Genomic DNA, 12,452 nt, shown 5'->3' with positions numbered 1-12,452 from the left:
CAAATGAAAGGGTTTGTGGGAGGTTGACACAGCATTCCCATGGGGAGGAAGTGCTCTGGGGAGACTGTCAGGCAGGCAGGGCTGCAAACGGGGGCCTGAAGCGGCGAGGCAGTGGGGTCTTGGTGGGGAACAGTGAGTGCGGGGGCGGGGGGGCATTAACAAGCGAGGGACACCCCACAGCAGGGAGGGATACAGATGGGGCAGGAAGACACACAGGATTAATAACAGGGGTGGGTGTGATGAGGCCTCAGCAGAGGACAAGGCGCCCAGGGGTGCTGCGGGAAGGAAAGCAGGGCATGACTGGGGTTCTTGGGACCCGGTGCTGGTTGGCAGGGGGTCCAGGGCACGTACATCCGGTGTGAGTACTGAGTAGCTGGGCGGGGGCTGGTCTACCGACACGGGGAGGCAGAAGGGGCCTGTCCTCAGCCGGCCGTGCTGCAGCAGTGGGATCCACTGGGGAGAGACGGGGGGTCAGGTGTGGGGCCGGACAAGGGCCGGGAGGGCGGGGCATGGATGGGGAGAGGCGGTGGGGGGCTCACAGTAAAGCCCACAGGAGTCTCCAGGGCCGTGCCAGGCCGGGGCTGGCAGCTGACGTGGTAGAAGGTGAAGAGCAGATGGTGGTTCTCAGTCACGCAGGCGGGAAGACGCAGCTTGAACTCCTCGTAGAACTCGGGAGACCTGGCGGGGCCAGGCTGGGGGGTTCTGCTGGAGGCTAGGCTCCCCCTTGCCTGTCCCACCCCCTCTGCTGGGCCCCACTGTCCCTGCTGTCTGCCTCAGGTGCCCCCATTTGCACTCCAGGAGCCTGCCCATCCCCCCACCCCCTTCCTGCCCATCTGTATCCCCACCAGTCCCCCACCCCAGCCCACATACTTGTTATGGTAGACCACCGGTGTGAAGGCTTCACGGGTAAATTCACTGCAGCTGGACTTGCCAAAGATGACCTGGGGGGAGCAAAGGCATGAGGGACTGGCTGGGGACCAACCCCCAGCCCCCCACCTCCGTCCACCTCCCCTGGGTCCAGCCACTGACCGGCAGGGCCTGGCTGGGGTCCTCGCCTGCCATATACTGCACTCGCACGGTGAGGTTGCGCACGGAGCCCTGGCGGCTGCTGAAGTTGAGGCTGTGTGGGTACACGTACAGCAGGCTCCTGCGGGGGCAGGGGCATGGCCACGTCAGAGGGACAGAGAGCCTGGGGGACACTGGCCACCCCACCGGGACACGGAGGGCTGGGTCAGGGACAGTGATGGGCAGCAGGCGGGAGACGTGAGTCCAGAGTGGGGAATAGATGGGTACCATTCAGAGCACAGATGGGGGAACAGAGTGACAGAGGGTGGGAATACACAGGGACTTCAGGGCCACTGAGGGTGCATGGTGAGGCAGAGGAGACACATGGGTGCTCAGGGCCAGGCTGACCTGCCCCTCATCCAGCTCCGGAGCCCGACTGCCCCTTCCCCCAGAAGAGGCCACTAGGGTTACATGGCCTGTCTCTCAGCTGGGGAAATGGAGGCGAGAGCTGGAGACAAGAGCTGGGCTGAGGTCAGGGCTCTGCCTCCCTCCTCCACAGTAAGCTTGTACAAGCCCCAGCAGGCCCCTGGGTCTCTGCTTCCCTAACTATATAATGGGGGCATCAAGCCTCCCAGCTGAGCCTTTGTCATATCAATGATACTAAGCAACAATAACGTCAATAATTGCACCAAACACTTATGTGGGGCCAACCCTGTGCTGGGTTCTGTTCTAAGCACCTGACGTGAAGCGACTCATTTATTTCTTACCAGCAGCCTGTTGGGGTAATGCTCACATCATCCCCCATTTCACAGTCACAGGCAGGGAAACAGAAGCACTTGCCCACAGTCATCCAGGGAGAAAAACAGCAGTGAGCATTGATCCAGGGCACGTGGAGGTCCTGGAGTCAGGCTGTGTGGCCTTGAAAGGATCGCCATCACCTGCTCCCCTAGCTTTTAACCAGGTCAACAAAGACTGGGCATTGCAGGCTTGTGAGAAGGTTACGAGACCAGCTACTGTGTGATAGCAGTGAGGCAGCTGCGGGTGAGCCACCGGCGACCATAAACGCCTCGCTGTTATTGTCGTTACTGTCGTCGTGCCCATCCACAGATGGGAAACGGAGGCTAGGAGCCGTAGGGCTCTCCAGCCAGGCCTGGGCCTATCCTCTCACCAGGGCCCCAGCCCGCACCTGGCCCCGAGCCCTGGCCAGCGTGATTCCAGCGTGGCTGGCTGGACATCCGCCTGACGCAACTGTGGTGCCACCTCCAGGCCCTTGCACAACACGGGGCGCCCAGCTGGCTGGCTAACGATTGACCTGAAGTCGGGGGGGGTGTTAAGGCATAAAAGGCAGCCCCAACGGGGCTGGGGCCACACCCTCCCCAGCCTTCCAGCCATGCCCGCGCTCGTGCTGTGCCTGCTGTGTGCCCTGGCAACGGCGGCCCAGCCGGCACTGGTGGGTTCCAGGAGTGGCTCAGAGCCAGCACAGCAGGAGGAGCTGACCCTGCTCTTCCACGGGGCCCTGCAGCTGAGCCAGGCTCTCAACGGCATGTACAAGGCCACAGAGGCACAGCTGACAAAGGCCAGGAACAGCCTGAGCCTCTATGGCCAGGTGCTGGGGCTCCTGGGGAAGGAGGTCAGCCAGGGCCAGGATGCAGCCCAAGAGCTACGTGCGAGTCTATTGGAGATGCAGGTGGGCACTGCAGTTGGGGTGTTGTGGGGTGGGTAGGAGTCTATGGTGGAGTTATGCCTGGGCTGACCTTTGGGGTTTTCCCAGGAGTGAGGGGGTTCCTGGAATACAGGATTTCCAATGTTAAAATCAGGCTGATCTCAGTAGGTCATCCTACTAACATCCACGGTCTATTGGTAGATAGAAGAGGATGGTCTCAAGCTGCAGGCAGAGGCCACAGCCCAGGCGCTGGGGAAGGTGGCCCGGGGACAGCAGGTGCTGCGGGAGAAAATGAAGCAGCTAGAAGTTCAACTGAAGGGCATGTGGCTGGGCCATGTCCGCCAAGAATTTGAGGCCTTAAAGGTAAGGGGTTCCTGGCCCTGGGGGAATCAAGACCTTGATTCACAATCAGACCTCATTTCTGAACCTTCTGTCCCAGAGACCCCCAGACCCAGTTAAGGCTTCTGGTACCCTGGGCTCTATGCTATGTGACCCTGGGCAAAAGCCATGTGCCTTCCCATGCCTCAGTTGCCTTATTTGTAAATAAGAACAATAACTGATGTCTCAAAATAGAGCCAGGGACTCAGCGCAGATAAAATCCTCAACCTGGGATGGGGCACGTAATAGTTATTCAACAAATGCTAGAAGAGTGTTTCTGGAGCACCCATGATGTACCCAGCACTGTTTTATACCCTCTAATAATCTCTATCATGGGCTTCCTTGGTGGCTCAGAGGTAAAGAATCCACTCGTGATGCAGGAGACACAGGTTCAATCCCTGGGTCAGGAAGATCCCCTGGAGAAGGAAATGGCAACCCACTCTAGTATTCTTGCCTGAAAATCCCATGGACAGAGGAGCCTGGTGGACTACGGTCCATGGGGTTGCAAGAGTTGAACACAACTTAGCGATTAAATCATCACAATCTCTATCATGCTCAGAACAATCCCATAGAGGGACTCCTATTTCATCCCCATTTTACAGCTGGGAAAGTTGAGGCCAAGGAGTGGCAGTGGCTTGCAGATCACACAGATACAGTGGGAAGCGGGGGCAGTCTGGGCAGAATCCAGGGATAGGAGGTGAGGGGGCCCCCAGCTGAGGGTTCTGTCCTGACCCACAGGCCCATGCCGATGAGCAGAGCCACATCATGTGGGTCCTCACGGGTCATGTGCAGCGACAGAAGCAGGAGATGATGGCACAGCAGCAGCGGCTGAGACAGATTCAGGAGAGGTGAGCTGGAGGGGGTCTAGGTGTGTAAGGGCAGCGGAATGGGGGTATCCCTGTGCCTTGGCTAAGCCTCACCTCCTTCCCAGACTCCACATGGCTGCACTCCCAGCCTGAGCCTGAGCCTGGGCAGAACTGAGGACCAGTCATGCATCGAGGGACACAGCCCTGCCCCATGCGGCCCCTGCACAGGGAGGAGCTGCCCATCCGCTGAGGTCAGCCAGGGCGCTGGGCCCGGCTTCCAGTCATGGAGCAGAGAAGGAAGCAGGTGGGGACGCAGGCAGAGAACATGGATGGTCAAGGAGGGGTGGAGGAAGGATATGCCCCTTCATACCTATACATTCCCTATTAAAGCAGAGCAGTGGCATCTCAGGCCAGCGTCTGTGTGTGCTGGAAGGGAAGCAGACCTCACTCTGCATGATGACCCCCATATTCAAGTGCCCAGCTGCCCCAGAGGTTGTACCTGTAGCTGGTGTGAGGGGCATAGACCTCACGGGCGGGGAACTCCAGGATCTCCTTGGTGGGCCGGCCTCTGGGGTCTGGGTAGGGCTTGACATGAAGCAGCTCCGGGGAGAGGCAGAAGTGGGGGTTCTCGGGGGCTGGGGAAATGTCGATCTTGAGCTGGGCTAGGGAGGGAGAGCCAGTTTGCACCTTCCTTGGAGTCTCCAGCTGGGGTCCCCTGCCCCCCACACACACTCCAAGCTCAGGTCAGGGCTCTGACTCTCCAACAATGCCCTCTGGTGGCTCCATCTTTCAGGTGCTATGGCGGGAAGTCACCCTCAACTCCCGTTGCTGCCTCCCATCTTTGATCAGCTCTGCCCACATTCCCGGTTTGACCCACTACCTGTCTTATTTATTCTGTTTCTCATCTCTGGCCCCCACTGGAAGGTCCACCCCTGAAGTCAGGGCTTTGTCTATCATGGTCACCAAGATCCGGCACAGCAGATGCGGGTTTGAGTGACTACATGAGTGACACGTCTCATGTACGGGGCACACCACGCACCGGTTACGGGACGCAGGCGTCGCAACAGGGATGTCGGGCGCCGCATGTCAGCCAGGAACTTAAAGAGGTCCTCGTCACTGAGCCGCTCAGCCTCCTGCACGAACCCGCCCCAGTGAACCAGGGCTGAGGGGTTTGGGGATCCCCAGCGATCGTGCGGCCGCAAGAGGGAAATGGGGATGTGCGTGGGGTCCCCGTCTCTCAGCCCCCTGCCCCCGCCCCCAGCCATGACACCTGCTTAAAGAAGTTGGTGACGGTTAGTGTGGCTGGGCGGAAGCCAGAGAAGCTGCAAGCGTCGTCCCCACTACTCATCCGGTCCTGGGGTCCCCGACGGCGGCGGTCAGTCCAGGTGGGTCGGCGTTCTAGTGGAGACAGTGATGGAGAGGGACAGAAATGAAGGGTGCGGGGAGCCAAGACACTGCAGACTCAGGCCTGGTTAGACCTAGTCCGGCCAGCAGAGGGCGCCCCTTCATCACCCTAGTAGCTCCGCCCTTGGCCCGTCGGCCCCGCCTCCTCACCGCCCTCTGAGTCTGAGTCTCGGTCTGGCTGGCCGGCGCTGCTCACGATGTTGGCCAGGTGCACGGCCGTCCAGGCGAAGGGCATGCGATAGCGGCCCAGACGGGTGCAGAACTGCTCAGCTGCCAGGCGTAGCTTCTCCAGCTTCTCTTTGTTCTGGGAGGAGACCCCCGACACACACACCCCCCCACATGCTCAGTGTCCCAGGCCTGCTGAATCCAGGATCTGCTATGCGGGGGTACCCCTTCAACATTCGGCCCAGCCTCCCACGCTCACCTTGGCTGTGTCCACCTCCTTCATCACCATGTAGGGCTCGCAGCACTCGCTAATGTCTCCTTGCTGCAGCACCTTCTCCAGCTGAGGGGCGGGCAAGCCCAGTAAGGTGCTGCCAGGACCCCAACCTCCCCACCTCACTCCCAACCTCTCTGACCTTCACCGTCTCCCAAACATTCCACCCAGCTAGGGCTCTCGCTCCAACACCTCCCGTGGCTCCCATATCCCTTGGACTGAGTGTTAGCTGTCAGCCTGTGTAACTAGCTGCCCCCGCCCCACCATTTAAGCCCCGCCCCCAAAGCCAAGACTCCATTTTTCCTCCCATATTTACATATTTATTTCTTAGAATAAGCAAAGTCCACTCCAAGCGCGGCTCTGGGCCTGGACTCCAATCCTGACCCCTCGGGGGCTGTGGGACCTTGAGCACATTTCTTCTGGGTTTTGTGCCTCAGCTTCCCCATCTGTAAAATGGGCCCCATGGCAACCCCCACCTCCCTGGGCTGTGAGGAGCAAAGGCCAGAATCCTTGTGAAGCCTGACTGACTGGAAGCAGTGCCTGCCTTAAGGTGTCCAATTAATGTCATTAATTAATTGATCAAAAACTAATTGAACATTCTGGGAAAGGAAATTTGAGCTCACTCCCGGAAACAAAATCCCAAACCATGTGCCAATTAAGTTTTCCCACCCCTAATAAACTGAAAAACTCAACAACAAAAAAAAAACAAAAAACCCATTTTAAATGTCTACCCACATGTGCCAGGATGCCATTTCTCCCCAGGCTGCCTACTCATGGGTGTCAGCTCAGCTGTCACCTCTCCAAGAAGCCCTTGGTGATTTCTCCCCACCTGGGTTCACTCAGAAGCTCCCTGGGGGCTCAGGCTTCCTCTTGGGCTTCCCGCATGACAGCCCTGATCACCATTCTTGGAGACATGTCTTCTTCTATGAGAGCAGGGATCTCACCTGTGGCCTTCACCATGATCACCCCCTTGCCAGCCCCAGTGGGTATACCTTGATGACCAAGAAGATGTCAGGCGAGGGGTAGGTCACAGAGAAGATGGCAGAGCGGGCCAGGGTCGAGATGGCAGGATGGGTGACGTGGGCCCGCAGTAGCCCCTTCATGGAGTCCGAGTTCAGGTCAAAGTAGAAGTTCTCTGAGATCTAGGGGCACAAGAAACAGCTGAGCCACCACCCCCAGGAAGACCATCACCCTGCAGCAAGGAAGAGGAGCGGGTGGGAGGAAGGGGAAGAAAGGGGCTCCTACCTTCTTTTTCTCTCGCACATCGTACAGGGCCAAGATGCCAAAGATGGGCTCGATTTCAATCTCGAACCTGCAATGAGTGGGGGCTCTCTGGCAGCGGCTGACCTTGACCCTCTCATCTCCATATGCCCTCTCCCTCTGGAGGTCCAGCCCAGCCTCGGCACACTGGGAGGGGAGGGCATCTGATTCCCAATGGGTCACAAAGAAGCACCATCTAAGGACTTGTAGGAAAGGCCTGTCCCATTTTGCAAAAGGGGAAACTGAGGTCTGTCCTCAGTTGGTGGTCCAGTGGATAAGAATCCACCTGCCAATGCAGGGAACATGGGTTCAATCCCTGGTCCAGGAAGATTCCACATGCCACGGGGCAACGAAGCCCATGCACTACGACTACTGAGCCCACGCTCTAGAGTCCATGCTCCACAACGAGAGAAGCCACCGAAATGAGAAGCCTGAGCACCACGACTGCAGAGTAGCCCCCACTCGATGCTACTAGAAAAAGCCAGGGCACAGCAACAAAGCCCAGCACAGCCAAAAAGAAAAAGAAAAAAAACTTAAAATTTGAGGCTCACCACTGCCCTGCGTGGAGCAAACCCACCCACCTCTTGGCCTCATTTTTTCTTTCTCCAGACCTTTGTGTGTGTTGTGTTCCCCACCTACGGAGCCCCATGTGGTCATCCCAGTGATACAACTTGCATACAGCAGGCGCTCACTGTTGGTTGAATGACTGAATGAGCCTACAGAGCTGGTTCTCAGTCTGTGTATTGGAGGCAGGCGGCCCACCACGGCCTCAAGCCAGATGGGGCCTCCCTTTCCTGCGCCCATCCAGGCAGGAACTCAGGGTAGGGAGGGGCAGGGCCGGGCTTGGGTCCAAGGCCACATCCTGTTCCGCTCCATTCCCACGCACTCTGGCTGCTCCCCAGGGCCGATGTGGAGGGGGCTGTGGCGGCAAGAAGCCAGGCCCAGGGTCACCAGCGCCCCCTCTAGCCTGGGTGCAAGCTGCAGACTGGGCGAGGGCCAGATTCTGGCCTCACAAGTCACTGTGATCTTGGGCACAATGACTTCACCTCCCTAGCCTCCGTTTCCCACCTGAACCCACAACGTGATATTGCGGTGAAGGTCAGAGGCAATACACGTGGAGGGCTTCCCTGGTGGCTCAGTGGTAAGGAATCCGCTTGCCAGTGCAGGAGACGCAGGTTTGATCTCTAGGCTGGTGAGATCCCACATGCCCCGGAGCAACTAAGCCTGTGCACCACAACTACCGAGCCCAAGTGCTGCAACTACAGAAGCCTGTGTACCTAGAGCTCATGCTCCACAAGGTGAGAAGCCACCACAAGGAGAAGCCCACGCACCGGAACTAGAGAGCAACCCTGCCCACCATAAGCAGAGAAAAGCCAGTGCAGCAACGAAGACCCAGCACAGCAAAAGTTTTTTAAAAATTAAAATAAATTTAAAAAATTTAAATAAAAAATACACACACACACACACATAAATATAGAAAGAAAAAATAAACATGGAAGGCTGAGAGCTGAGGCTGGCACTCAACTGGAACTTAGGGTTAGTGGCTTTGAATAATGAAAGAAGTCTTATTTCCCAGCCCAAAAGTCTATGGTCTCAGGGATGCACACAGGAATGGCCTGGCTCGCATAATGAGCGCCGACTGTGTGCCTCACCGTAATCCCCCATGGTCCCCGCCTTGCCGTGCCTGAAGGGAGGGATGGATCAGCACACTCACTTAAGCGACAGACACTTGACCAGGATCCTCTGTCCGAAGTGCTCTCGCGGTGGCTCTGGGCGGCTGCAGCGTTCCACGGCCTCATCCTGCCAAGAGCCGAAGGGGCAGCTGGGACCCATCCTCCAGGGAGCAGTTGGAACGTGTGGGCTGAGACCAGCTCTACCCTCAGCCTGATTAAGCTTTCAGTCCCTGGCCTCTGAGCCTTTGCACATGCTGTTCCCCCAGCCTGGAATGCCCTCCTTCTCCCTTCCTCCTGGCCTGGTCAATACCTGCTCATTAGCAGGTCACAGTTTAGCTGGCACTTCCTCCAGGAAGCCTTCCTTCACCCAGAGGTATCTGACACTCCAGGTCCTCACCAGGCCCTGATGCAGTGGGCCCCATGGCTGGGACACGGAGGGCTGTGAGAGGGACAATGTGCGTGCGTGTGTGCTAAGTCGCTTCACTCGTGTCCGACTCATTGCAACACTACGGACCATAGCCCTCCAGGCTCCTCTGTCCCTAGGATTCTCCAGGCAAGAATACTGGAGTGGGCTGCCATGCCCTCCTCCGGTGGCGGGGGGTGGTCTTCTTGACCCAGAAATCGAACCAGCATCTCTTAATATCTCCTGCACTGGCAGGTAGGTTCTATATCACTAATGTCACCTGGGAAACCCTGAGGGACAATGACACATGGCTCATCATGGCACTACTCTGGGTTGTCATTTCCTGTAGGGAGGTCTCTTCTCCACTAGACTGAACTCAGAGGGCAGGGACTGGGTCTATCTTGTTCATGGCTGTATCCTCAGTGGCTGCTATATAACAGGCACTCACACATCCTGGTTGGATAAATACAGAGGTATGTAGTAGGTACCTATTATAATGTGGTTGAACAAACACAGATGTATACAGAAAATATCTAATTAATGCTGACTAGACATACATAGTGATACATATTAGACACCCCGTAAGAACTGGTTGAATAAATATAGGGCTATACAGCAAGCACTCAGTGAATCGCTGAATTAAAACACAGATGTATATACTAGGTGCTTAATAAAAGTTAGTTGGATATATACAGATGCTCAATAAATATTAGTTGCTCAAATGCTGTTTGATTAAATAGAAAACTATACAGTAGACATACAGTGAATATTGACGGAATAAATATGAGTATACAGTAAAAGCCCAATAAATGCTGGGTAGATAAAAATAAAGGGATATATAATAAATAATAGTCATTAAATAGAGCTGACTCATTGGAAAAGACACTGATGCTGGGGAAGATTGAGGGCAGGAGGAGAGGGGGGCTACAGAGGATGGGGTGGTTGGATCACTAACTCAATAGACGTGAGTTTGAGCAAATTCCAAAAGATAGTGAAGGACAGGGAAGCCTGGTGAGCTATAGTTCATGGGGTCGTAAAGAGCTGGACATGACTTAGAGACTGAACAACACAGTGAGTGCCCAATAAACACCAGGGGGATAAATACAGGCATATATAATAGGTGCTTAATGAATGCTGGTTGATTAAATGCCGTTTGTTTAAAGACTATACAGTAGGCATACAATAAATATTGGTTGAGTAAATACAGCAGCATATAGTAAGTTCCCAATAAATGCTGCCTGGATAAATACAGGGGTATACAATATAGGAGAATCCAGTAAGAGCTACTGAATTAAAAGGCAGGGTATACATTAGGCACCCAGAAATCTCACTGGGATCATACATAGGGATACACGTCAATTGGCTGTGTACTGATCCCGGGGCTGTGCAGTTGAGCGGGCACCCACCTCGTCAGGGGCGGGGTAGAGCGCGAGCAGGGCGCGGGGCCGGTGCTGCCGCCGCAACGCCTCATTACGCCGGTCCACGTCCTCTGGGGCCACGCGCTCCAGGAGTGAGGGTAGCAAAGAATCTGCCGCCAAGTTCCTCAGGTCGAAGATGCCAGAGGCACCACTGCTTCGTGGGGTGTCGTCCAGGGAGCCTGAGGAGTGTCGGGGGTCATCCTGCCAGTAGAGAATGGGCACGCTCAGGATCAGGGGCTAAGGTCGCCATGACAAGGGTCACCTGAGGGCTTTGCTGACCTTCTTTCTAGAAACTTCTGTCTGGAGATATGATTATTATTGGTAAAAGTAGACACTCAATAAATATCAGTTGAAAAAATAAAGGCTCAAGACTCAGCTGGCCAGTGAAGGACCTCTACTAAGCTTGCCATGCCTCAGTTTCTTCATCTGCGAAATGGGTGTCACCCTTTACTATGGTTGGGAAGGCTACTTCCCAGTCTGGGCATCACATGACCCTTGCCTGGTCAATCAGAACACAGCAAAGTCAGGATATGTCTGGGCTGGGCCAATGAGAGCCTTTGAGGACTTTGCTCACTGTTGCCAGGGGAGGGAGAGTTCTTCTCACCGAGGGTGTTACCAGCCCAGGATCTGCCAGACCTTCTAGACACAGCTCTGGTCAGAAGCAGATTTGTTGGTGTTGAGTTGCTCAGCTGTGTCCGACTCTTTTGTGACCCCATGGACTAGAGTCTGCCAGGCTCCTCTGTCTATGGAATATCCCAGGCAAGAACACTGGAGTGGGTTGCCATTTCCTCCTCTAGGGCATCTTCGAGACCCAGGGATTGAACCCACACTCCTGAATTGGCAAGCAGGTTATTTACTGCTGAGCCACCGGGGAAGCCCCCAGAAGCAGATTACCCTAGTTTAAATCCCAGCTCAGCTCTGTGACCCTGGGTCTCTAACCCCAACAGCTAAGGGCATCAGTTTCCCCAACTACATTCATAAACAGCTAACAATGGAAACAATAACAGTAATTCTTTATATGATTCTTGGTAAAAGTAGGAACTCAATAAAATATTGGTTGACAAAATACAGGTTCAAACCTCAGCAGGCCAATGAAAGCCCTCTACTAAGCCAGGCATGCCTTGGTTTCTTTTTTTTTTTTTCTTTAAATTTTGGCTGCATTGGGCAGCCTGCGGGATCTCAGTTCCTTGCAACCAGGTTCTAAACCCGGGCCACAGCAGTGATAGTGTCGCATCCTAACCACTAGACCGCCAAGGAACAGCCCCCTCAATTTCTCTATCTGAAAAATGGGTGTTGCCCTGCTTCACAGGATGAAAGAGGACAAGTATAAAACATTTAGTATTCACCAAGCACTTAATAGGGGTCCCTGGTGGCTCAGATGGGTAAGAATCTGCCTGCAATGCGGGAGACCTGGGTTCAATCCCTGGGTTGGGAAGATCCCCTGGAGAAGGGAATGGCTACCCACTCCAGTATCTTGCCTGAAGAATGCCATGGACAGAGGAGCCTGGCAGGCTATAGTCCATGGGGTCGCAAAGAGTTGGACATGACTGGGTAACTTAAAAAAAAAAAAAAAAAAAGCACTTCACAAATGCTGATAATTATGATTCTTAACTTTCAGTTACAGGGCTGATACATTTCCTGTGGGGCTGGAGGCTGTTCAGGTCATTGCTCATCACAGAAGATTGAGAGTTGAAGCCTCAGGCAGGCCGTGCACACACCACACCCCCGCCTGCGATAGTGACCCCTGCCAGGGCTCCCTCACCGAGTCCTCGGGGCCGGACCTCTCATCCCCAGAAGTGTCCTGCTCGAAGACCTGGCGGGTGAGCCCCTTCTGCCTCTCTCGTTGAGTCTCCGTGGTGATGGGGTTGTACGCCGCACTCAGGTGCTGGTATCTAGGAGGATGGGAGGGTAGCAGAGATGGGGGCTCCCCAGGGCTCCCCAAGGTGCTGACTGACATGCCTGCAAGGCCCCCGTGATGCCTGCAGGGCCATCCATCCACCGGACGC

At 55.4% G+C, this 12,452-nt stretch overlaps 2 protein-coding genes across 14 annotated transcripts in view; one reads left to right on the top strand and one right to left on the bottom strand.

The window, feature by feature from the left end:
- DOCK6 (dedicator of cytokinesis 6) overlaps positions 1 to 12,452 on the bottom strand; it is a 47,332-nt gene that overhangs the window by 24,962 nt on the left and 9,918 nt on the right. For 11 of the 12 annotated variants that reach the window (XM_045166716.1, XM_045166715.1, XM_045166714.1 and 8 more), the window contains exons 5-18: positions 12,209 to 12,338; positions 10,435 to 10,647; positions 8,667 to 8,752; positions 6,938 to 7,004; positions 6,685 to 6,834; positions 5,681 to 5,761; positions 5,407 to 5,560; positions 5,123 to 5,250; positions 4,892 to 4,985; positions 4,352 to 4,514; positions 1,030 to 1,147; positions 871 to 941; positions 540 to 678; positions 352 to 453 (exon numbers count right to left, since the gene is read on the bottom strand). In XM_045166716.1, coding sequence (XP_045022651.1) covers positions 352 to 453; positions 540 to 678; positions 871 to 941; positions 1,030 to 1,147; positions 4,352 to 4,514; positions 4,892 to 4,985; positions 5,123 to 5,250; positions 5,407 to 5,560; positions 5,681 to 5,761; positions 6,685 to 6,834; positions 6,938 to 7,004; positions 8,667 to 8,752; positions 10,435 to 10,647; positions 12,209 to 12,338 — 1,696 coding nt within the window. Of the gene's footprint in view, positions 1 to 351; positions 454 to 539; positions 679 to 870; positions 942 to 1,029; positions 1,148 to 4,351; positions 4,515 to 4,891; positions 4,986 to 5,122; positions 5,251 to 5,406; positions 5,561 to 5,680; positions 5,762 to 6,008; positions 6,655 to 6,684; positions 6,835 to 6,937; positions 7,005 to 8,666; positions 8,753 to 10,434; positions 10,648 to 12,208; positions 12,339 to 12,452 lie in introns of those variants that run through there. The other variant, XM_044948132.2, reaches the window with a different exon arrangement.
- ANGPTL8 (angiopoietin like 8) lies at positions 2,387 to 12,209 on the top strand. Of its 2 annotated transcripts, XM_006063922.3 has the most exons (4): positions 2,387 to 2,692; positions 2,870 to 3,031; positions 3,785 to 3,894; positions 3,978 to 4,260. In XM_006063922.3, the coding sequence occupies exons 1-4, from the start codon at positions 2,396 to 2,398 to the stop codon at positions 4,003 to 4,005; spliced, it is 597 nt and encodes a 198-aa protein (XP_006063984.1). In that variant the 5' UTR covers positions 2,387 to 2,395; the 3' UTR covers positions 4,006 to 4,260. The 2 variants fall into 2 exon arrangements, with proteins under 2 accessions (XP_006063984.1, XP_025149276.1); XM_025293491.2 differs by lacking the exons at positions 3,785 to 3,894; positions 3,978 to 4,260 and adding an exon at positions 12,065 to 12,209.

This window comes from Bubalus bubalis, chromosome 9 (assembly GCF_019923935.1).
Source record: "Bubalus bubalis isolate 160015118507 breed Murrah chromosome 9, NDDB_SH_1, whole genome shotgun sequence".
In the NCBI taxonomy this organism is placed as follows: Eukaryota; Metazoa; Chordata; class Mammalia; order Artiodactyla; family Bovidae; genus Bubalus; species Bubalus bubalis.
Note: the sequence above shows the minus strand (reverse complement) of the source record. Positions and strands in the feature narration are given on the sequence as shown.

Coding starts and splice junctions, on each gene's coding strand:
- ANGPTL8 (XM_006063922.3), top strand. CDS start 2,396: ATGCCCGCGCTCGTGCTGTGCCTGCTGTGTGCCCTGGCAACGGCGGCC. Junction 2,693..2,869: donor CGAGTCTATTGGAGATGCAG/GTGGGCACTGCA, acceptor GTCTATTGGTAG/ATAGAAGAGGATGGTCTCAA. Junction 3,032..3,784: donor AAGAATTTGAGGCCTTAAAG/GTAAGGGGTTCC, acceptor CCTGACCCACAG/GCCCATGCCGATGAGCAGAG.